Source organism: Aplidium turbinatum, chromosome 2 (assembly GCF_918807975.1).
Source record: "Aplidium turbinatum chromosome 2, kaAplTurb1.1, whole genome shotgun sequence".
NCBI lineage: Eukaryota > Metazoa > Chordata > Ascidiacea > Aplousobranchia > Polyclinidae > Aplidium > Aplidium turbinatum.
The window spans coordinates 40481474-40505752 of NC_137473.1; the positions used below are offsets into that span (position 1 = coordinate 40481474).

The 24279-nt window shown below is 37.2% G+C and overlaps 1 protein-coding gene across 1 annotated transcript; it reads right to left on the minus strand.

The window, feature by feature from the left end:
- Positions 1 to 142: 142 nt before the first annotated feature.
- LOC145764679 (nucleotidyltransferase MB21D2-like) lies at positions 143 to 24279 on the minus strand. Its single transcript, XM_082576327.1, has 10 exons — positions 24103 to 24279; positions 16153 to 16280; positions 12856 to 12973; positions 11588 to 11710; positions 10888 to 11014; positions 8820 to 9039; positions 5408 to 5586; positions 4404 to 4634; positions 3832 to 3956; positions 143 to 3702 (listed from the first exon to the last, which is right to left on the minus strand). The coding sequence occupies exons 1-10, from the start codon at positions 24138 to 24140 to the stop codon at positions 3531 to 3533; spliced, it is 1461 nt and encodes a 486-aa protein (XP_082432453.1). The 5' UTR covers positions 24141 to 24279; the 3' UTR covers positions 143 to 3530.

Genomic DNA, 24279 nt, shown 5'->3' on the forward strand with positions numbered 1-24279 from the left:
TCTGAATCCTGATTGCTTTAAACATGGCGAGGCGATGTTGGCTCTCAAATTTAGGCAACCAGGTAATTGTAAAAAAAGCTAAAATAATAACCTGTGACGTATTTCAATGAGAAACTTTGTGCAGTTATGTCCTATTCTATAAAGTTGCGGGGCACTTAGCATGTTACAGCTGATGTGTCATTGTTTAAGAAAATACTGCCTCAACTCAACAACACGTTACACGTCTTGAAATAACTTTGAATATTTTAATGGAAATTGAATAACATGCGTGCCTAGCAGTAATTACCCAGACAGCAAAATCCGCCATTTTTACATTGATTCACAGATGAGACGTTGAATCAATGTAAAAATGATGGATTTTACTGTCTAGGTATGGCGCCATCGACAAAAAAACAGATAAAATAATTTTTACTGCATTGATAGCTGAAAGGCTCAAACCTAACGCTTAGTATTTTGGTCAGTCAGGAACCGACGTTTTCAGGTTAGGGAACGTTCAAATATTACGTAACGACTTCGAGGGGGAGGGGGGGTTATGCAAAGCGTTACGTTAGCGTCACATCGGGGGGGTTCAAGAAAAACGTTACATAACGCTTTCGAGTACGGAATGGTAGTTTTTTGTGCTGAATTCGTAGTGAAAAAGCGTTACATAGGGGGGGATTGAAAAAAGCGTTACGTTAGCGTTACATGGGGGAGGGGTCAAAAATTCGGAAAAAAAGCGTTACGTAATATTTGAACGTTCCCTTACATACTTTCAAAATATATCAGTACCGGTACCGTATATCAAATGAACTGTATACATCAAACGGAACTACCTAGATAAAGGCGCATGGCACCTAAAGTAACGTAATCAGTCATTCATTATATTGATTTAACTTCTATAGACGTTGAATCAATGTAAAATTTGCTGGCTAAAACTAAGGAAACAAAGTACCAAGCAAACCATGTATATATTAGTAAGTTACGTTGAAAGCAATTAATCGAGGTCAGGAGTGAACTTTTATTACCAACACCATATGTAATGGGAAAAACTTAGGGATTTCAAATTAAGTTTGAAAACTTTTTATTTGTAACAATGCCAGAGGGTCCCCGATGAAAATTCGAAAAAAAAAAAAAGTATGTTCGCCCATACCATACGAAAGCACCCCCAAAGTTATTTCACACACCAACCAACTTCTAAAATGATGTATTCTAAGACTGAGGTGGGTAAAATCAAGCATTTATAAGAAACTGAACCATTTCAGGGGGACCCTACTGAGTTTTTCGACAAAATTTATATCTCGCAATCTAAACGTTTTGTATCATACCTAGTTCATAAAATAAGATTATAACAATTATCGTAGTAGTTCAAGCTCAAGTAGAAGTTTCTCACGACGCAACAAAAGTTCTCTTGAGGCACTGCAGTTGGTCTTATGGCGACAGATGAAATAAATATTGCGTTGGCAAATTCTGCTCGTGAGAGCAATTTTCTAAAAACTTGTCTGTCAGAAGAATGTAAATGAAAACAACGGCTTCTTGTCCAACAAATCTGCACCGACCAATGAACTCAAGTTGGAGAATGAGTTCCAACTGAACAATATTAATTGATGCACAATGAAATATAAAAATGACAATATGCGCAACATTATTCGCTGACATTCCGCACACCACGTCAATACATGATGAATAGCCCACGGCTACTTGGAGGTGTGGCCTGATTTGTCACAATTTGCAGATCGATTTGTCACAATTAGATTATCGAAACTGATATTTTCTAAGATTTTTAACTTTTTAATGACTCAGAAAGGTAGGCTATAAAATCTTTTTGTAGCCTTGGGAAAGCAATAGAAAAGGTAAGCTAAAAAAACCTCCAATCAGACTGTTAACGAGAAGTTTAACAGTCTCACTGCAATTTTGTGAATCAAATCGTCTTTGTAGCCCATTTTGTCACTCGGGGAAGACAGTAAAGACATTATTTTTAGAAAATTTTATTCGGATAGTTACCGAAAGTTGGCAAAATTTGATAAGTTCTGGAGAATGTGACAATTCAGGCCGTATCTTCAGGTAGCCATGGCGCAACCTACTTTCAAAATATAGCACGAGCAAACGTTTCTCAGAAAAAAATGACAATTAAATTACGTTTTCAGCAGGATATAGGATGAAAGACAGTCTTTCATCATAACTTTATATCATGGCATATAGCCTACTAGCTGGTCTAAAAGGGGGCACAAGACCAAAAAGCAGCGACATTTAATGATTGAAAAAAAAATACTGACACTAATCTGACAATGGTACCCTTCGGTAAGATTCGCTTTATTTCAAAACCACAGAGTAAGAACAGAGATAACCGCTTCATAAAGGAATAAATTCATAAAAACAGTGGAATTTACTGATGTAATGTTACATCACTCAGCTGAAGGAAAGTTATTTGGCCCGGTCTACAAAGTTGTTTTTACATTGGATCAAGTGATTGCCTTTGTAGATGCACTAAGACACCTTGATGGTGAACAAAAAGCTCTCGTTTATTCATCCCATCCCAATATTCATCAATGAAAAGTGTAAAAAAATGGAAGGTTCTGGACTAATGAAGGAGCACCAAGTAAGCACTTTATCGCACACAAGCCTACATGAAGAAAACCTTGCTTGCTTTTTAAACGACCAGCACATTAAATTTGATCTAGTTTTTAATTTTTTCAAGTGTGGAACTTTTCTGAAAACAAAATATATTGTCTGACTGTTTTCGTCGTTAACGCAATTCCAGTTCTTACAGAGTATCACTAGCGCCAAGAAATTTTCAAAACTTGATAGAACTTTGAGATCGTTGCCGGTCGTTTGGTCAACAGGACATTTGGGTTAGGGCATGGCCACCTAAAGATACGGCCTGATTTGTCACATTTTGCAGAAATTTCCAGGTTTTTCTAACTTTGGGCGAACGTTTAAATAAATTTTTCTAAAAATTAGATTTTTACGCTTTCTTTATTCTTTTCCCCAGATGACACAATAGGTTTTAACATCCTCACATGTTGAAAAACAAAGAAAATTTGATTTTGTAGATTTTAGTCAGACTGTTAATTTTCAATAACAGTCTGATTTTGCGTTTTTCAACTTACTTTTTCTCATTTGCTACTGCTTCCCCAAGGCAACAAAAAAGTTTTTTGTCATTAGAAAACCGCAAAAAGTAAAAACATCTCAAAAAATGTCAGTCAAGCACTAGCAGTAGCTATAATCAAAATCTGCAAAATGTGACAAATCAGGCCGCATCTGCAGGTGGCCATGGTTAGGGTTAGTTAACCCTAAAATGAATCGTTCTGTCGACCTAACGTCCTGTCGACCAATTGTCCAGTTGACCTCACGTCCTGTCGACCAAATAACCAGGTACCATTGAGATTGAACTTCAGATGCGCTTTACCATCCAAACAAGATTAACTTTGTGTGGGGTATGTTGCAGCTAGCGCTTTGACTGTTCCTTCTGGATAACTTATAGACGAAAAACCAAGGATAAGAACTGTCTTATGCAACCCTCTCTGAGTGTAGTGTAGAAGAAAAAGCAGAACTCAAAAAAACTTTCCGTCAATCCGAAAGTGTGGATCGGATGCATCATCGGGATTCAAAAATACCGAAATGCTCTTTCCAGGGTTGCTGTCAACCAGCCGCCGCACCTTTTCAGCTAAATCAAGCTCTTGTCGCGAATCGTTGCCGACGTCATTTATAGTGTTGCCATTTTGACTGCAATAAACAAAGCGTGAATGGAAACTGCCGTTTTAATATGAAAACAAAAAAAAGTGCGGAACTTTTAAAAAAATTTAAATCGTTAAACAGTTTTAACCGACACGGAATATTAAAAGCATAACTCACCTAACAAGATCCTGCCTCGTCACAAATTTTTTGGTTTCAGCTTCTTTATATTTTTTCGTATGTTCCCTGGCGGCGCGTACTTGATCAACCGCGTTTCGGATGTGCTCAGCGGGATCGCTGCGTACCTAGTGGCAAAAGATTATAACTGTTCATACAAAAGATCATGGTATACAATACGTCAAACCACGGACAGACAAAACAGAGTAACTTCAACGGTGTAACATATTTTAATTATACAAAGAAATATAACATAATTAAAATAATTGAACAGAATAAGAATTCAATTGACTAGCAAAAGCAGCGGTTGAGAACTATGTGGCAAGAACTAGTGGTGCGGTACTGATGAGCCCAGCCTCATGGGCGAAACATGTGTCTATCGCTGAGTTCTTGCTACACTCGACTGTCGAGAAACATAATCAAAATAAACCCAAACGTTTTTGACAGGTACTTGTATCCTCATCAGGTATTACTTTAAATCTGCGATGCGTAAAATGAGAATTGTAAGATAAATCTTGTTAGAATTGAGATTATATCTTCGACCGAACCTTGCCTCAACATACCCTCCGACTTACCATCAGCACTACTTGGCACAACTTAAGCACGGTCTGGTCGTCAAGGTGACCGATCATATTGTACTGAGGAATGAAGCAATTCGGGCATGACCTGCTCAACAAACATTGCAGAGTGTCGTCGATCAGGCCCAGGAAGCACTCAGCAATCGTTTCTTCGGTGGCGAGGTAATAGAGCTTGACACGATCGCACGCCCAAAATAATAAGCTGCGTAGTATGTACGGCTTTATGACCTGATAAACAGAAACAAAATTTGATAAAGGCAGGTTGAGTTTAAAAAAAAAAGTTTAACAACTAAGTAGTCTGTTTTCACGGAAGTCAAAACTTCAGTTTTTACTTCAAATTAAAATAATTCACTGGTAGTGATGAGTGCAAGACGCACGAGATCGATCAAACTAGAATATCATTGTACATCGAGGGCTGTATCAGCCATGATACCTACAGAGAGAGAGTGATGAGTGTGCTGTTACCAAAAACAGCATTAGTTCAACAGCTTCAGATGTGTTAATAAAAAAAGGCGTTTCGCTTTTATAGCATCATCAAACGTAAAAGTGATAAAACTTCGGAAAGGAAGTATCTTTTAATAGTTTATCGATTATGATTTTAACCAGCGGTACTTGAGAATGAGAAAACTTTAAAAGCGAAATTCACTTTTCGTTAATACAATTGTGGGTGGTTAATAAATTGGTGGCTGTTAAGCACCTGCTTCAAGCAGACAGTTTGCCTGGGCTAGGTTCTCTGGACAAAAAGGTTTTACTCTATTGTACATGTTTATTTGGCTTAAGTGTTTGTGGTACCGGTACTGTACAACAAACTGAACTCTGTAAAAGCTGATAAGAAAAAAACGCAGGCAATTTTATGCAGCCTAAATTTATCCGTGGCCGTAGGTAGAAGCCAAGAAAAAAAGTACATAAAAAATGATAAAATCTAGATTCTAAATAAAACATCACTGACATCAAAAGTTATCATAAAGCTGGTAGCCTATACAACTTTATATATAAATTACCTTCACATATCTACATAACGCCCTGTTCATGATCGCTTTATAAGCATAGAACGTCTTCATAAAAGGCACAGGAATGTATCTCTTCAACTGAACTTCACTTCTAGCAAACGATAACCTCCATTCCAAGTCTTTATTTCCCACCAGGCTACTTGACGGTACCAAGTGAAAACCAGTGATGACTAAATCGCATATAAAGTTAAACTTGTTAATCAGAACTTAACGCAAAGCGCAGCTCTAAATTTTACTTGAGTCTTTCGCAAGACATACCTCGATAATAATTTGATTCATAGAAAACCATAACATACACTTCATCACACGGTGAACAGCACTCAACAGAAAAATCTAGATTTTTCAGAGCATTATTTTGTCTGAATGGAGTTTAATTTAGAAGTGACATAAGCTTGTTGCGATAAACTGATAATATTTAACATGAGGTTGCTGTTTACGGAGGACAAATGAAAAATACCACGCTTTTAAATTTGGGCACACTTAGTCGAAACAGAGTCCACCGTCTATAGTTTATATCTACAATATTAGACAGATAAAACCAAGCAACCACACGGCATTTAACATCATACATTAGAGTGAACATAAAGTATGAACGTTTTCGGCCATACTCAAGTTAGCCCTTCTCAAGTAATGAAAATAACTGACTTTACATCTACATGAAAAATAAATAACTGATCTACACAATAAATTGAAAAACGAAATGCACAAGAATGAAACTGCAAAGCAGAGGAGAAAGGCACATTACATGGCGGTTAATTAAACGCGAGGCAAAAAGCGCATCATGCAACGAATTAAGAAAAAACGTTTAGGAGATCGGAAGCGCCTGCGGCAAACAACTGCGTATTGAGGCGAGGATTGTCGAATTTTATGAGCAAAGCCTCGTGGATTTTCGTATCAAATTCGGTGGAACATTTACGCACAACTCTAAAAGACTTCAAGGATGATTTGTTGTTTGAACATGTTTGGCAATCGAATATGTAGTCTAATAATGGCACTTTTTCAGTTTAAATTAGTTAAATCTAAGTGGTCCCTCACTCTCGTGGCCAAATGCCGCGTGGACATACCAATGTATGTACAGTTCGCGTCATGCGAACAAGTGAACTTGTACACGACATTTGAACACAACCAGGAGGGAGTCCTGGATTTAAAGGGCGGGGAAACCCAAATTCACTTTTTGCGAGTTTTTTGTTTCAGCGTGATGTCATTGTGTACAACATGCGTTTTAGCAAAAAAAAAAATCCAAATTTTGTTTCCCTCGTCTCGCTAAGGCCGCTTTTGTTTGATACCCGTTTGCGAGGTCTCGCGCGCATCAAGCTGTGATTCTGTTCGCTGTGACGTCATAAGGTACATATAGTTGTGACCAAAACTTTAAGACCAGACTTGATTTATGACGATTTTTGCATTACTTCAAAATACTGCATCATATATTGTTTCAGTTGCATCATCTTTATGCATCATCTTATATCTGATGCAGTATTTCGAAGTAATGCAAAAATCGTCATAAATCAAGTCTGGTCTTAAAGTTTTGGCCACAACTATATGTACCTTGTGACGTCACAGCGAACAGAATCACAGCTTGATGCGCAACGAGACCTCGTAAACGGGTATCAAACAAAAGCGGCCCTAGCGAGACGAGGGCAACAAAATTTGGATTTTTTTTATTGCTAAAACGCATGTTGTACACAATGATATCACGCTGAAACAAAAAACTCGCAAAGTTAATTTGGGTTTCCCCGCCCTTTAAGCTGAAAATAATAACCAACTTTAAATGTTTTATACACCGGAATAATATCAACGTTGAACTTCATTTTAATAAAACTTGACATATTGCCTACAAACGTTTCGATGCTTTACCAATGAAGGGAACTGTTAAAAAGTTTTTTAATTCACGCTCGTCCGCTTGAGAGTGCGTAGAACGTGAATCCAAAACCTCCATGAGGGGGTTGGCTTTTTCTACCGCTTTTTCTACCATGGTCGGGTTGGCTTTTTCTACCGTAAAAGTTATATTAGGATGTTGTGAGTTAAGAATGCTAAGAAACTGCATACAAGAATTATCATCAATAAACATAGCAAAAATGTCGTCAATATAACGTATTACTAACGTAAGACCATTCCCTTTCTCAATGTCGAAATTAAAATTAATAGCAACAAATTGACACTTGGGTTTGACGAAAACCAACCAATACCAACCTGCTTCTCAATTTTAATGCTGTATAGCGTATATCCTTCTACCTACAAATCTAGATTAATTAAGTGCCTGCTCAAGCGAGCACAAGATATTTGCTCTAATTTTGATAGTTTTAATAATAAAGTCAATCGTTTACGCTCTTATTTTAATGTGAACAACTACCCCACCACATGGTTTTCCAATAAGGTGCTCAGGGGGGGTTTTGGATTCACGTTCTGCGCACTCTCAAGCGGACGAGCGTGAATTAAAAAACTTTTTAACAGTTCGAAAGGTTTTGTTGGCAATATGTCAAGTTTTATTAAAATGAAGTTCAACGTTGATATTATTCCGGTGTATAAAACATTTAAAGTTGGTTATTATTTTCAGCTTAAATCTAGAACTCCCTCCTGCTTGTGTTCAAATGCCGTGTACAAGTTCACTTGTTTGCATGACGCGAACTGTACATACATTGGTAATTGGTATGTCCAGTTGTCCACGCGGCATTTGGCCAGGAGAGTGAGGGACCACTTAGATTTAACTAATTTGAACTGAAAAAGTGCCATTAACGACCATACGTATATTCGATTTCCAAACATGTTCAAACAACAAACCATCCTTGGAGTCTTTTAGAGTTGTGCGTAAATGTTCCACCGAATTTGATTTGCTCATAAAATTCGACAATCCTCGCCTCAATACGCAGTTGTTTGCCGCAGGCGCTTCCTATCTCCTAAACGTTTTTTCTTAATTCGTTGTATGATGCACTTTTTGCCTCGCGTCATTAACCGCCATGTGATGTGCCTTTCTCCTCTGCTTTGCAGTTTCATTCTTGTGCATTTCGTTTTTCAATTTATTGTGTAGATCAGATATTTATTCTATGTAAAATCAGTTATTTTCGTTACTTGAGAAGGGCTAACTTGAGTATGACCGAAAACGTTCGTAGTTTATAGTTTATGTTCACTCTAATGTATGATGTTAATTGTTAAATGCCGTGTGGTTGCTTGGTTTTATCTGTCAATGATTGAAGAAAGTCACCTCTCTACCAAAATTGCATCAACAATATTGCCACACAAATATTTGAACAATTGTATTTTTGCATTCCAGTTCTTATTATGGGGTACCGTATGTATGTAGATTCCTATGTTGCTAACTGAGCGGCTTGAAATAATTCTTCACGATCCATCTTAGTCAAAATGAAGGTCCGTAAGAATAGCAATAAAGAAAATCACACTGACAAACCTTCTTCTTGTGAGAGCGGAGTGCCTTCGTAGAAATGGTTCTCTGACAGCCATCCCATGGCAACCGCTGGCCAACCTCTGAATGAAACAACTGGCACGATGTCATACATGATCCGAGTGCCTCCTCTAGCAAGCACGACTGTGGTCACGATCCCGCTACGTTTGACCATTACAGCATTTGGGCTCCCTCGCTGTGGATTGTCTTTCATCTTTTCAGTGACCTTGGACAAATACAGTTAAATATGCTTTGCCATCTTGAAAATGAACTTACGTGGACAGTTGGGTACACGCTTTTGCGCAACGCTTTTACACAGTTTTACAAGTGCAGATCACCGCCGGCAAGTGAGAAACCAGGAATGTAAGTTACGTTATGTATATATGTGTATTATACTAAACAAAACTTGTCTAGATAGTAAAATGCATGCACATTCAAATAGGTTTTATGCCTTTTTCGTGTTTTATGATCGTAAATTCTGCAAATTTTCTTGTCAACACAAAACATAATACTGTATTGAAACTCCACTGCTGCATTAGGCAAAGGTATTTGCAATCTTGTAAACAGGTAGACATACACATTGCACACGGGATATGCTTTCTAACTACACAGTAAAATCTGCTGAAACCTTTTCCTTGGTCTCGGCAGAGCGTCTATAGTTTTGTACATAACCAGCTCCACGTTTTGTCTAACTCGACACCATTTTTAAGGTCCAGACAGAAGAAATTTTATATACCCGGTACAATATAAATCAATGATTTTGGCGCCTGATTGAACGTCCTTCTGCATTTTCAAGTTGGTAATGGATTTGCGGTAATTCTTCACACTTTGTTTTCACACAGTTTACCAACCTTTCCGATTCAACACTGTGCGTTGCAAGTTTCAATTAGCTTATTTGCAAATGACAGTTTACGTTTTTTGTACAGTAACAAATAAGACCGATGCTATTACGATTTTTGACAATGTCAGGGAAATCTTTACAGCTTAAGAGTTTAACTTTGCTACAAACGCACCACATTGTCACAAGGAATAAAACCGGCAAAATATAAAACATAGGTTACTAAGAACAACATTGATTGCAATAATCAAAAGCTCCGATGAAATCCTGGAAGACTATGAAGCCATAAAAACAGTACCGTACCTTGTGAAGAAAAGGGATTATTGCCATGTCTAACTGATTGCTTTTATTGGAGGTCAAATCACACAGCATTTTTTTCCTTATTTTTAATTTTGCTTTTTGCAGCAAGTCTTTTTATGGTTATTGACCTAGTTTCTTACGCTTTGTCTGATCCAAACAGTTGTTGTCATCAGTAACAGGATAAAAGTGCTTATTAATCAAAAACTAAACGATCATTAACCGCTTTCCAGAGGCGATGTTCCAAACATACGGTTTTGGGAAATAAAATATAATTAAATACGGTTTTATTCAGTGCCACATGATCAGGCATTTTGAAGCATAAAGTTTGAGCAACGGTCTGTTTTTTACAGCGTGTGTTCAATATTCATTTTACGATTACATCTAAATTTCCAAACTCGTTCTAACTGGTGCAGACAGCTAGTGCTTGCTTGTAAAGTAAAAATTTGCATAGCATGATAGTGTCCCTTATTTCGATGGAAAATTTAAAAGACTGCTTAACTCGATGGTTTTTCAAATTTCCTTTCAGGTGTCTCGGTGGGTGGTTTTACTGTATGTGACATCCGGATTGCTAGACAATGTTCAATCCTGGCTATTATAGCCAAGTTTTTCCAGTCAAATCACAATATTTTCTTGCTTAACATACCAATGTTTCGTTATTAGCTTTAGCACTGAACAGTACAAAACTTGGGATAACTGTGGGGCCCAGTAAGCTGGTAACTAACCTTCAGGTGACATATAATCGAAAGATTCAGACTACAGTTTGTTTCAGCTTTGAACAAGCTCTAATACTATGCAGACTTAGTATGGTACGATGCTGCGCAGTATCATCAAGCATCAAAGTATAAAATAAGCATCTTATCACTATTTTCATGTTTTGATTTTTATGACGAACTAAATCCTCCGTGAAAGGTATTAATCAGTGATTTTAATATTTACCGTTTCTATAGCATCGTAGAACCAATCACAAACTTTTGGGGGAGACAGGTAATGACTGGTTTCACCATCTTGTTCTATTACAGAACAGCAGGATTCCCATCGAGGTATAGTTTCATCATCAAAAAACCTAACATTGGCTAATTTAGTTGCAATCTCATACCAAAAAATCTTTTCAGATTAAAAAGCATAAAACGTACAGTTTATGAGCAAAATAGTTACTTAAAAACTGCACATCTATCAGCAGATTCTCGAAGTGGGGTCTGCTACTATTCGGTGAGTCCGATTCGGTGAGTTCGATTCGGTGAGTTCCTAACCTCTAACCCTCACCTCAAACCCCTAACCCTAAAACGGCAATGATAATTAGGCTACGGTACCCAATAACTTTAAAAAAAAATTGAAAAATTCCCCGTTAAGGGATCGGGCTCACCGAATCAGACTCACCAAATTGGACTCACCGAAACGGGCCATTCCGCTCGAAGTGAAACAGAAAAGGGTGTAAAATAAAATATTAAACAAAAACAATCATCAAAATTTAGACAAAATATTTTCAATGTTCAGCATTGTTACAAGCAAAGCTTGCAATAAATGACAAAGATAATGAACACGTCTAAAGTTATATATACACAACAAACTTTTTTGTTTATGATAAAGACTGTTAAAAACACGAAAGAAGTTTACCAGAAAGATCTAACAAACTTACTTTAAGCTGAGCCATGAATGACATGCTATGGAGTGCCTCATATCGAGAACAACTGGTTGCTTTTTATCGTGTAATTTCAAGATAGGAACATACAAAGTGTAATCCAAATCGTAATCATTTCCTCTAAAAAACACATTGTAAATGCTAATTGAATAAGCTTCTAAATGTTATTATCACAGCAAAGTCGGTGGTTGTGCAATACCGGAATGGCCCGATTCGGTGAGTCCGATTCGGTGAGTTCCCTATTCGGTGAGAGCCTTTTTCGGTGAGAGCCCTATTCGGTGAGTTTTTTTTTTTAAATTATTGCGCGCCGTAGCCTAATTATTATTGCCGTTATAGGGGTTAGGGGATAGGGATTAGGGGTTTGGGGGGTTTGGGAGGTTTTTGGGGGTTTTGGGTTTTTGGGGGTTTGGGTTTTTGGGGGGTTTGGGTTTTTGGGGGGTTTGGGTTTTTCGGGTTTTGTGGTTTTTGGGGTTTTGGGTTTTTGGGGGGTTTGGGTTTTTGGGGGTTTGGGTTTTTGGGGGTTTTGGTTTTTGGGGTTTTGGGTTTTTTTGGGGGTTTTGGGTTTTTGGGGGTTTTGGTTTTTTTTGGGTTTTTTGGGGGTTTTGGGGTTTTTTGGGGGGTTTGGGTTTTTGGGGTTTTGGATTTTGGGTTTGAGATTAGGGGGTTTGGGGTTAGGGGTTTTAATTAGGCTACGGTACCCGATAATTTTAAAAAAAAAATTCAAAAAAATCACCGAATAGGGCTCTCACCGAAAAAGGCTCTCACCGAATCGGACTCACCGAATCGGACTCACCGAATAGTAGCAGACCCGTGCAATACATAGTACAGACTGAGAGTAGGTTAGATGTTTAGTGAAAATGCCAGCATAGCAACTATTGTGATGAATGCAAATTCGCAGTGAAACTATCTTGCTATGAAATTGTAATCTTATCAAACCACTTTATTGCGTATGTGTTTAGGCAATGCAAGCATCAGTGGGTTTGAAGGTGATCATCAGAGCATCATCTTCAAATTCTGATTACAATACATAGTTACATACTGACCATACTTCATAAACAAAAAAGGATTGTGCCTTGAATATGAAAAATATATATACAGTAGTGCAAAAAATATATAAAAAATACAGTATATACCAGTGTCTTTAATTTTTGTTCTTTGATTAAACCAATTGACCAATTTTTCAAAACTAATAAAAAACATTTATTAAATTATTAACATGCCAATACTATCACTTGTAAATATCACATTGAAAACATCACCAACACCTGGCAAGTTCACTCGGGCTGTCTACATCAATGTCAACAGTTCCATCTCTGGCATTACCCGATAAAAGGAGATATTCATTAGCAGCAGGAAGCCTCTCATCCAGTTTTTGCACTTCACCTGGTAAAAAATGTACATACATTATGATATTCTTGAGAAAACCCACAATTAAATATTTAAAATTTTATTAACCGCCAAATTGAGATATTTTGAATGTTAAAGTGTTTGTTGAAAAAGTAATTTTTGTATATGGTGCCATCCACTGCAAATTCTTTTTAATACCGGTACATATTAACCAAAACCAAAGAAATCTGCTAACGAGATAACCCAATAACCAATATAATAATAAATAACGAAATAAACTAATGTATTTTTTAACTTTTTTCTCTTGCCTTTAACAGCACTGCACTACTGTAGTATATACACATAGGTGGTCCACAAAAATGTGACATATTTTGTTTATCTGTCATTTCCATAAAAATTAATTCTACCTCTTGATTTTCAGGTTAGTTATAGAGTACAGCTGTAAGTTTTATGTGTAGCAGTATGGAGCCGGGATATCAATTTTCAGTGGCTGAGCGGACAAAAATCATTGAACATTACTTTTCGACAAAATCTGTAATCTTGACCCGGAGACATTTTCGTCATGACTTTTCTGAAAGGAAAACACCGTCTTGGAATACTATCAAACGCTTGTTGGAGAAGTTCAGAGACACTGACAGTGTGACTAACAACAATAAGAACCATAGTGGTCCACCTTCCACCGCAAGAACCCCCGAAAAAGTTCACGATGTTCGAACTCGTGTGGAGAAGTCTCCACGGAAATCCACCAGAAGACTTTCTCAGGAAGTGGGGATTTCAAGATCTTCTGTCAATAGAATTATTCATGCTGACTTGCAACTTTTCCCATACAAAATTCAGCTTCTTCAGACTCAAAGTCAAGCCAACAAGGATGAACGATTTGAATTTGGTCAGCAAATCAGTGAACGGATTGAGAATAATCCCGGTCTTTTGGATGCGCTTCTCTTTAGCGACGAGGCCCACTTCCATTTGAGTGGCCATGTGAACAAACAAAATATGAGATTTTGGGCAGAAGCACAGCCTCATGCACATGTGCAAGCACCCTTGAGTGTAACAAAAGTCACAGTTTGGTGTGCAATAGGACGTAATGGCATTTTTGATCCCTACTTTTTTGAGGACGACGAGGGATGCCAGGTAACTGTTAACACTGAACGTTACATCAAATTGCTCAGACGACAATTCATTCCAGCAGTAAGGAGGAGAAGGGGGACCGACTTGAATACAGCTGTATTCCAGCAAGACGGTGCCCCACCGCATTGCTCCAATCGTACCCTTGAGTATCTGCATCAGTACTTTCCTGGGGATCGATTGATTTCAAGGAGGACCAACAACCCCTGACCACCATATTCACCTGATTTTAACCCTCCTGACTACTTCCTCTGGGGATATCTGAAGGATAGAGTCTACCAGGACAATCCTGATACCATTGACAGACTGAAGGAAAATATTAGAAGATAAATTAGAAGAATTCCAAGGGACATGTTAGGGAGAGTAATGGACAATTTCAATGTGAGAGTGGCAGCAATGATTCAGCAGCGAGGAGCATGGATCAAACATATTATCAAATATTGAAATAACTCAGAAACCGGTTCGTTTTTTCAAAAGTGCTTTTGAGGGCAAAAACTTATAGCTATGACCCATCTCCGGCTAAAAGGATTTTGAAAAATTTTCAGATTTGTAGAAATTATGAACAAACGAAATGTGTCACATTTTTGTGGACCACCCTGTATATAATTTCAAATTTTCCAGGCTAACAACAAACCATCCCAGTCTGGCTGCAATTGCAGGGTGAAATCTGGTTGTCCTTAGAAAGGACAATGCTTGCAACAGGCTGTTATTTATAATGCCACCACGTGTCATAATCAATAGGGATAGCTCACGCGGTAGGCTACAGTACATTATGTGTCTTGACCAAGCGTACTGTTTTAATTGTATAATTCTTACGAAATGTTATTATCGGAAGAATTGGCATACATGCAAGACTAGAAGGTTCTCTAACTAGATCGAGCAATTTGTCAGGTAGTAGGTTGTCATTCTTATGTTACAAATATGTTTACGGATAGTAAAACTTGCCAGAACCTTGAGTTCTTATGACATAGCATTATCGTACCTTCAGGAAGTTACTGGTCAAAACAAACCGGCTATAAATTATTGAGATTATTATTGATGGAGATTGAAGTTAAATTATTGAATATGAGATGAGTTGGTGCTATTAGAAGTTGTGATCGAGATTAGAGTTGTATGAGAAGCTGTGAATAAAGCACGATTATAAGAGGTACAGGTGTTGGAATCTATTAGTGTTCACAGTTATTTTGATTATTTGTTGGAAGTGCTGAACCATTCGTTGAAGTCCTTTAAGAATTTTCATTTATCATCTTACAAGTAGAAGTATTTGACTATTTATTTGACTGTTTTACGTTGATATCCCAATAAACTAAGTCATTAATCTTTTCCAAGTCTCCTTCCTGGTAAGAGATAGAAAGGACTGTGACACACTGGAAATATGGTCAATGATCTGCTTTTTCTGCACAATACTTGAAAAAAGAGGAGGATACCATTCCCAGGATACCTATATGTGCAACTTTGCGTCAGTTAGTTTATACAGAAAACTTGGTGCCTGTATGAAGATGTTTGAAGCATAATTCATGCCTACAATAGCAGAAACAGGCCAGATCAATAAAGTGGCAAGAACTGAAGAAATCAATCCTGATTGTCTTTTTCTAACACTTCCCATCTGTGGACTGTGGTCTGTCCAAGTGAACAGGCCTTCCATTTTATTTTTAGATAGCTAATTTATTTTTCACACAGTCATTGCTTCAACATCTGGTGATGTAAAAAGAACAAACAATATTTTAGAAATATGACTAAACAAAAAGATCCTAAATATAGCATAGAGTAGGAACTAGATCTGCATTGATGATTGATGATGATGGAACTAGATGATTCTACTTGAAAGTGAAAATATAGCCACAAAATGAGATTTTGTAAAACTATCAATGACCTGTATATTTAACAATCAAATAAGTGCAATATTTAAAATCTAATCAATTCATTTCATTTGAACTCCTCTGGTTAATATTAAATTATTCATTATTGATAGATTAATGCATAATGCCCAATCAAATTTAATGTTTTGTTGTTCAACTAGTCAGACAAAATACGAACATTTAACAAACACAAAACATTTATGTCTATGTATACGGTATATATAAAATTACCTAAAATATAAAACACATGTTCTTTCATGTCATGAACCTCCATAGCCATTTGGTCATCAAATTCATGTCGATCATAATCATCAAAAATATTGACAAGATCATTTAAATTGGCCATGCTGCACCCTGACCTTTAACAACAATTACAACAAAATAAGTGAATACAATCATAAAGTAAATCAACTATAGTTATTACTATCTATTAAACCTTGACAGCCTGTTTCACCTAAAAGGAGGATCATCAGAAGGTCCTTATTCAAATAGAATATATGCTTTTTTTGCTTTGTTATTTGTGGGTCCACGTCTTTTAGGCGCAGACAGTTAGGCGCCGGTCAAATAGGCGTGCACAGTGCACACTGTGGCGTCTGGATATTTAGGTGCGGAGCACTGTGGCGCCTGTTCAATTAGGTGCTATTCCTAGTAAAATCTGCAGATTTTATCAGCTTGGCAGGTAGGGCAATGCTTTTCACACAAAATGTTATATTGAACAGCAAATATGTTGGTTTGTTAATGCGCATGTGGAAATGAGGTGCGAGACGACGCTCTACTACTCTTGATATTCGCACATCTCTGGGTTTTTTTTTTGCTGAGACTTTTTAGTCATTTGTCCGAAATGACTTGAAGAAAATTTGTCATTTTTTATTTATTTCTGTCATTTTTTCTGATGAAAATATTTTCTTTCAAGTACGGTAGCTAATACAAACCAAAATTTGTACTTCCTGACTAGACTATGAGGACATTTTGACCGAATTGACTATATATTTTTTCGGACATTTTGACAGAATTGATTATATTTTTTTCGGACATTTTGCTAAAAAATCGGTCAATAACCGAAAAAAAAACCCAGGCACATTTCCACAGGACATTTGCTATGCATCCTGAACACAGGTTGCAGCCAGATAGAACCTTACTTAATCTGTTATCTTTCGCAATTATTTCTACTCGGGATGGATTGGTCATGTGGCGAGTACGTATGAGACAACGCTCTACTACATGAAACATTTCTATAGGTAGCAGTGGGCTATAAATCGGCAATTTTTTGTTTTGCTTTAGGGACAGTTTTTTGTGTTCTATTTAGCCTATCTCAACATAAAATGACAAAATTTATGATCTGAGTTCCAAGAAAAAAGTGTGCAGGGCAAAAATTCAAAATGCCCGCCATTTTCCCGAAAAATTACGTTTTTAGCTATAACTTGGTCATTTTGGGGTATTTTTACCTGGTTGTGGTGTCTTACCCTATGTTTGTGGGGTCAGGCAATCTGTTCAAGCAATAATAAGTATGCTATATCTTTTATGTGTAGAGTTATGATATAGTTTGACAAAATTACCCACTTTTTAAATCTTATTTTGTTGTTTTTAATTCGATCATCAACTGACTTTAAACTGTATGAAATTGTCCTGCTTTCAGGTAAATCTATTAACAAATTCAAACATAAAAAGGCACTCTGTCAGGAAGTAGCAGGTGCAAATGCCTTTGTAAATAAGAAGCCCACAACAAAAGTAACTCTACACTTTGACACTACACAGAGACGTAGGATAGACGGTGATTGGCCTTGTCTCATCTTAAATTTTCGTGACGATGATTACTCTGATCTTAAAGTTTCGGGATGATGATTACACTTAATGTAAGATGATCTCTCTACATTCTCTCTTCTTTGCATTTGAAGATAGAAACCAAATAGTTGCCCTTTTATGTTGAGACGATGAAGAGACTATAGGTAGCTGCCAATGACCCTCGCTGGACTGCAGTACGTCTATGGGAGCAGATTGATGCCCTCATGACAGATGCCACAAGCAAAAATCTCAAGATTGAGATAGGGGTTGCAGAACAACTTGCATCAAAGCATGTGCCATATGATTTTCTTTGTAAGTCCCATACATATGAACGGTTTGATACAGACAATCTTACAGCTATGGCTGCTCTTGAAAACAAAATTGGTCTTTGTAAACTCATTGTAAAGAGAGAGCCAGCATTGCAGGCCTACATCTGGCAAAACAAATCTGTGGTTGAAACTGCTCTGGCAGTTCTTTTAAAATTCATAGCCCATGAAGGTGATGGCAAGCGCAAGACAGCATCTTCAGCAGAAAAGTTTGATGTGATTTTAGAGGAAGCTGGAGTATATAAGTCGTTTAGCCTCTACAAAGAGCGACGTTTTACCCGACTTGGATATCAGGTAGATGCAGTCTATGATTGCATTCCATACATGAAGCAGTTACTTGCCAAGACACCGCTAAATAATCTTGTTGAAGCTTGTAAAATTTACCTTGAAAATGATTTCATCATAGCTGGATTCCGGAATGGCCCGTTTCGGTGAGTCCGATTCGGTGAGTCCGATTCGGTTAGTCCGATTCGGTGAGTCCGATTCGGTGAGTCCGATCCCTTAACGGGGGATTTTTTCAATTTTTTTTTTAAATTATCGGGTACCATAGCCTAATTATCATTGCCGTTTTAGGGTTAGGGGTTAAGGAATTGGGTTAGGGGTTAGAAGTTAGTAACTCACCGAATCAGACTCACCGAATCGGACTCACCGAATCGGACTCACCGAATAGTAGCAGACCCCTGGATTCAAAGCACTTGCAAATTTTACATGCCGAGTGACAATGCCCTTCCTTAACCGTGTAGAACAAGCAAACCAGGATTTGGTAATTGACATCCTTCCTCAGCTCTGCAGTGACCTTGCTGAAAAAAGACACACATTCTTCTGGACTACCATGTAGAATGGACATTGGACACATGTGAAAATGGAAGACAATGCTCCACAAAGCCATCTTGATCATCTTCTTCTTGGAGAGATGTGCATCCAGGCTGGAACTGCAGTGCAAGCTTGAGTATTGAGATGTTGATCTTAATGCTGTTCGAGCAACTCCTCTCCATACACTGGTATTAGACCAACAAAAAAACCTGCCGACAAACAACTTGAATGCAGAGAGGTACTTGGCCAAGTTTGGTTATCTTGCTTCACAATCGGCCAAACACTCTAACAGAATGTTCAAGACAAAGAGGATCAAAGATGACCTTATGCTATCAGAAAGACAAATCACTGAAGTTGAGCGATCAACCACTACTATTCTCAAACAACTAGATTTAATGGAGGTGACCTGAAGCAACAAGCAGAAAGAGAAGAAAAAGCAAAGATTGAAAGAGAATTTACAAAAAAAAGCGACAGCCAGTGATTTTATTGACCAACTCCTTGTGAAATGTAAAAACATGGAGGGCCTTTTACATCTGTCCGTGAAGTAAACACTCTTGTTTCTAAAAAAGTCACTTGAGCTAAAGACATTCTTCAGGCAAGAAATCCAATATCAGAGAGTCACCTACCAACATGATGCAGATGTCCGCAGAGATATTTACCAGGTCAACAAGGTATCCCACGAGGAGATGATTGAGAATCTCACTGTACTCCTTGGAGATGATTTCCAAGTTGAGGAAGCAGTGGTCTTCCCTTGTGAAGAGGAAATAGTGCAATCACTTACAGGAGCTAAAGAGGCCGAGGGTCAGGATATGGAAGGTCTGGTGTTCCAGCCAAACCAATCACTTGCCGTCATATAGGATGTGGGAGCAAAAACAAAAGATGGTACGTTGGGTTTTACCTCGACGATAATGGGGGTGGAACTTCTGACGTGTGCTGGCACAGGAGATGAAACTTGGCAGCGACCACCTGGTACTGATGACATTCAGGACACTATGGAGCGACAGATTGTCCATGTGACAGTTTCAGGAACTTCAGTCTTTTCTCAGAGAAAACCATGTTACATTTTAAACAATGCCCCTGAAATTAAAACTTTGTTTAAAGAAATAACCCAATAAAGGTGAAAAAACGATAAATTAGTATTAAGTCAACCTCCAATTGTCAGTGACTTTTTCGATATGCACTAACAGATTGCCTGATCCCATAAACATAGGGTTGGACATCAGAATCAATGAAAACAACCCCAAAATAGTGAAGGTATGGCTAAAAATGTGATTTTTCATGGAAAATAGCGACCATTTTGGATTTTTGCTCTGCACACTTTTTTCTTGGATACAAGATCAAAACTTTGTCATTTTATCTTGAGATAGGTTAAATGGAATAGAAAAAAACTGTCCCAGTGAAAAATAACAAAAAAAGTATTTTTGACCCATGTATAGCCCATTCCTACTATAGGGCATATGAACCCTGGCTACAAGTTGCAAGCATAATGGTGCGACTTTGCACGTTATTAAACCTAGTCGGGGTTTTGACGGAAAACTAAGTTACTCTTCAGAGTCTTCACTCAAGCCTACCACCCGCTTGAATATAGGCTACGGTATATTTTTACCGATGTTTAGTGTAGTTATTATTTGACTCACTAAAAGTGAACTCAGTCATGTTGGGAAACTTGAATAATTTATTGATAAAGCTTTCGCCAACGCAAATCTGGACTAACAACAAATAAATGCCGAACACGCGCATTAAAATACAATATGTTTTTCTGTTCAATATAACATTTTGTGTGAAAAGCATTGCCCTACCTGATACAATCTGCAGACTTTACTAGGAATAACACCTAAATGAACAGGCGCCACAGTGCTCCGCACCTAAATATCCAGACCAGTGCTTCCACTTTGAAGGATTTTATCCCGAAATCGGGATTTTTCAACGCTTCGAAGGATAAAAAAGGGATTTGAAGAAAAGAAGGATTTTTTAGGGATTTTTAACAATTTTACAAGGAAATTTTGTCTTAAAAAGGGATTTGTTCTTTTTAGCAATTTTAAAGAAAATTTTATTCATATTCCCTTTCAAAAGTTCTAAAAACGACTGGAATAACGATGATCAGCTGGTTTCCGTCGCCACTCGCCATCCGGAAACCCTCTCATTCTCTCTTCTTTCACCCATTCTCGCCTTTCCGTCGCTTCTCAGTTGATTTCTATTCTCGGCATTTTGGGAATTGGAGTTTAGACGTAAGTTCAGTGAGTGAGTTAGTTTTAATTCTTTTAGTTAAAATTTGGTAGTCCGTTGATTTACGGTTGAATTTGAATAGCAATGACAAAGTTTAGTGAGCTTCGACGTACAGTGGCATGATAAGCTTAGGCTAGTGGTATCCTTCCGGTTTAGAAAAGTTAGTTATAGCCTATGCTAATCTATTATGGCGTGATAATACTAGAGCTAGCTTTGTGTGTAGGATATGTATAGTGTACAAAGTCAGACCGAGTCAGTATCATGAATAGGCCTAGTATCTTAAAGTTTTTCATCAGTCTCAGATGATTGTGAAGATGTTACTGACAAGGAGAAAAAAGAGATAGCCTAGCCTATAGAGTTGAACAAGTTAGCACATCAAGGAAAACCAAACTAGACACAAAAAATAAATTTATTAATGGATGGATATTGGATACGGTAATTCGTTACTGGACATTTACCACCTGTACATTTTCAGTGTTAGGGAAAAGTTAGGAGTCTGGGTGGGAAAGATTAGAGTGGTACCGGCACTGTAATTGGTAAATGATGTCCAGGACTCCGGGTGGTAAATGTCCCAGAACCGACTAACTGACAAGCAGTTTTTTGGCTGGACAGTGAACAAAGGGAGTAAACCATGTTATTGTAAAATATGTGTAGCCTACTATTCTAGTAAAACAACGTTGCTTCGACATATTGAGCTATAAACAATAGGCATGAATAGACCTAGGCCTGAATTTTCATCAGCTTCAGATGATTGTGAATATGTTACTGATGAAGACAGAGAAAAAAGATGTAGAGTTGATAAAGTTAGTGCATCAAATAAAACCAAAACTGCATACAAAAATAAATTTGTTAAAGGATGGCAAACTGACAAGCGGTTTTCAGGCTGGATATTGAATAAAGACAGCAAACCATATTGCAAAGTATGTGGCACTTTTGTGTACTGTACCAAAACAGGGTTAATTCGGTACGCTGCTACAGAAAAGCATCAAGCTAACTTTAATTCGGCAAGAAACACTGTAGGGGTCTCGGCAATGTTCGAAAGAAATAATGACACTAAATCTAATGACATTGAAATAAAATGATGCTCAGATTCCATCCTATAGTAGGCCTACTCAACAGTATGTTCTGATTCATAAACTTATGAAATATGTGCAATTTCTTGTAATAACTAAAATGACAACCTTTATTCAGGTCATACTTTTGAAGTACCAGTCGGTAATAAATTTCATGAACAGCAAGGGCAACGCTGATGCAGAGTCAGTCTTAGAAATTTAATTTTGTATCAAGATTATCACCTATTCAGTCTGTTCCAATGACTATTGTTCCTCTGTAGCCTGAATAAGTATAATTTGGTTCATTTTGCCTTTTTTTTTCACCACTTAGGCTACATATGCAGTGCCAGTGTTCACTGCTCACAATTAGTAGGCTAATGTTTTTAATAACTGAGTCTGAGTGTTAAGAGTATTAACTGAGTGTTACTGTGCTCCTATGATGTAATCATGTGGTGTTTATACTACAGCAGGTGTGAATGTGTTGAGATACTTCTTGTGTGGTGTATTATTTATATTTCCTGCCATAATGCCACTGGACATTAATATGTCAAATTTATGGTATTAGATTGGGTTTGTCAACTAAATCAGCCATGCTACTGCCTGCAAGGTGTTGTTTTTTGTAGCAATTTGAATAGCCTACCGTACCACTTCTTCAATTTACTGATTTTCTGTTCTTTCAGGTTAAAACGTAACTTAGGTGAGATTAAAAACTTTAAAGTTGTATTATTGGCACCTTTTTTAACTTAAATAACGTCAAAAATAACATCGCCTATCAAGGAAATTTTGAAGGATTTCCGACTGAGAAAAAAGGGATTTTTCAGGACAAAAAAGGAAATTGAAGAGGATTTATCAATTGTCAGAAGTGGAAGCACTGAATTCCAGACGCCACAATGTGCGAGCCTATTTGACCGGCGCCTAACTGTCTGCGCCTAAAAAACTTGCTCCCCTATTTGCAGTATTAATAGTTTCCATTGTTCAATCATGAAACACGTTTTTTGACTAAATTTTCACCATTTCTTTTTCCTTCAGTGCATAAATTCGCATATATAAACATTGCTTTTAAACACTACTATTTCACTGTTTAAAATAATTGCTTGCAAAAAAGTTACACATTTTTCTACTTGCTTAATCTACAGTTACACTTTCTTGCAATACTTATTTACATATGATAATGATTTGAAATAGTCTTGCACTCTTGCCAGTACATCATTTCAGACAAACCAACAGAAAAATGTTTTATTAATTTATGTTGACAAACTTTTTTTCTTACAAATTTGAAACATAGAGAGATTACTTTACTTTGCACACAAAGCTAAGCAATAATGAATCATTTGTCATGTTACACCAGAAAATAAATGTTATGCTACAGGGGTGGCCACTGGCCAACTTCTCATTGATTGGGATCGATTAGAAAATTTCTTCATTTCTGGTGAACGGTGAACGACCAGTGATGAAATCACTAAGCAACATTTTTCCTGTCACACCTTCACTGTAAATGGATTTACATATATCACACAACATTTACTATTGTCAGCACTAAGCAGCATATTTATATATGTTCCAGTTAATTTAGTAGTATTAGTACGCTAGGGTAAAACTGTAACTAACGCACGTTAACAATCCTTATAAAAATAATTAACCTTTTCTTTTAACTCAAGCAGTCAATCAAACTATAAAGTTACTACTACCGGTACTTCTTTGCCAAGGCACATTTAGCCTACTTTAAATTTTACTTCAAACTTGTTACATCATAATGAGCCTCAATAGGCATGTATGACAGGTATTTTATTTGCTTACACTTGAAAAACTCGCTTTTTAGGAATCTTGTCAACACAAAATCAATACGTGTTCAACCAAATGAGCCTTGGTGAGTGGTGACCAACCAGTCGATTGTGATGAACGTGTTGGCCACACCAGTTACAGTATGATAAAAATGAAAATTTAACATCTAAAAATATAGCTGTGAATGAAAGGTTACTTACCGAAAATCAACCTTTTCAAAATCATTCTCTTCAGACATATTTGGCCAGTAGCCTGTTGTATAAATTTACAAAACAACCAATATTTTAAATCAACAAAACGATAGGCTATGGTTACAAATTTCTGTAAAGTACTTTTCTAATATAATATGAAACCTTATGGATGTCAGAACAAGGTAG

Bases quoted from the DNA above. Each gene is read 5' to 3' on its own strand.
- LOC145764679 (XM_082576327.1), bottom strand. From the start codon at position 24,140: ATGTCTGAAGAGAATGATTTTGAAAAGGTTGATTTTCG. The intron at 11,711-12,855 runs GTGTTGGTGATG...TGTGTTTTTTAG, and splicing joins AGCCCGAGTGAACTTGCCAG to AGGAAATGATTACGATTTGG. The intron at 5,587-8,819 runs GTTTGTCAGTGT...TATGCGATTTAG, and splicing joins TCCGCTCTCACAAGAAGAAG to TCATCACTGGTTTTCACTTG.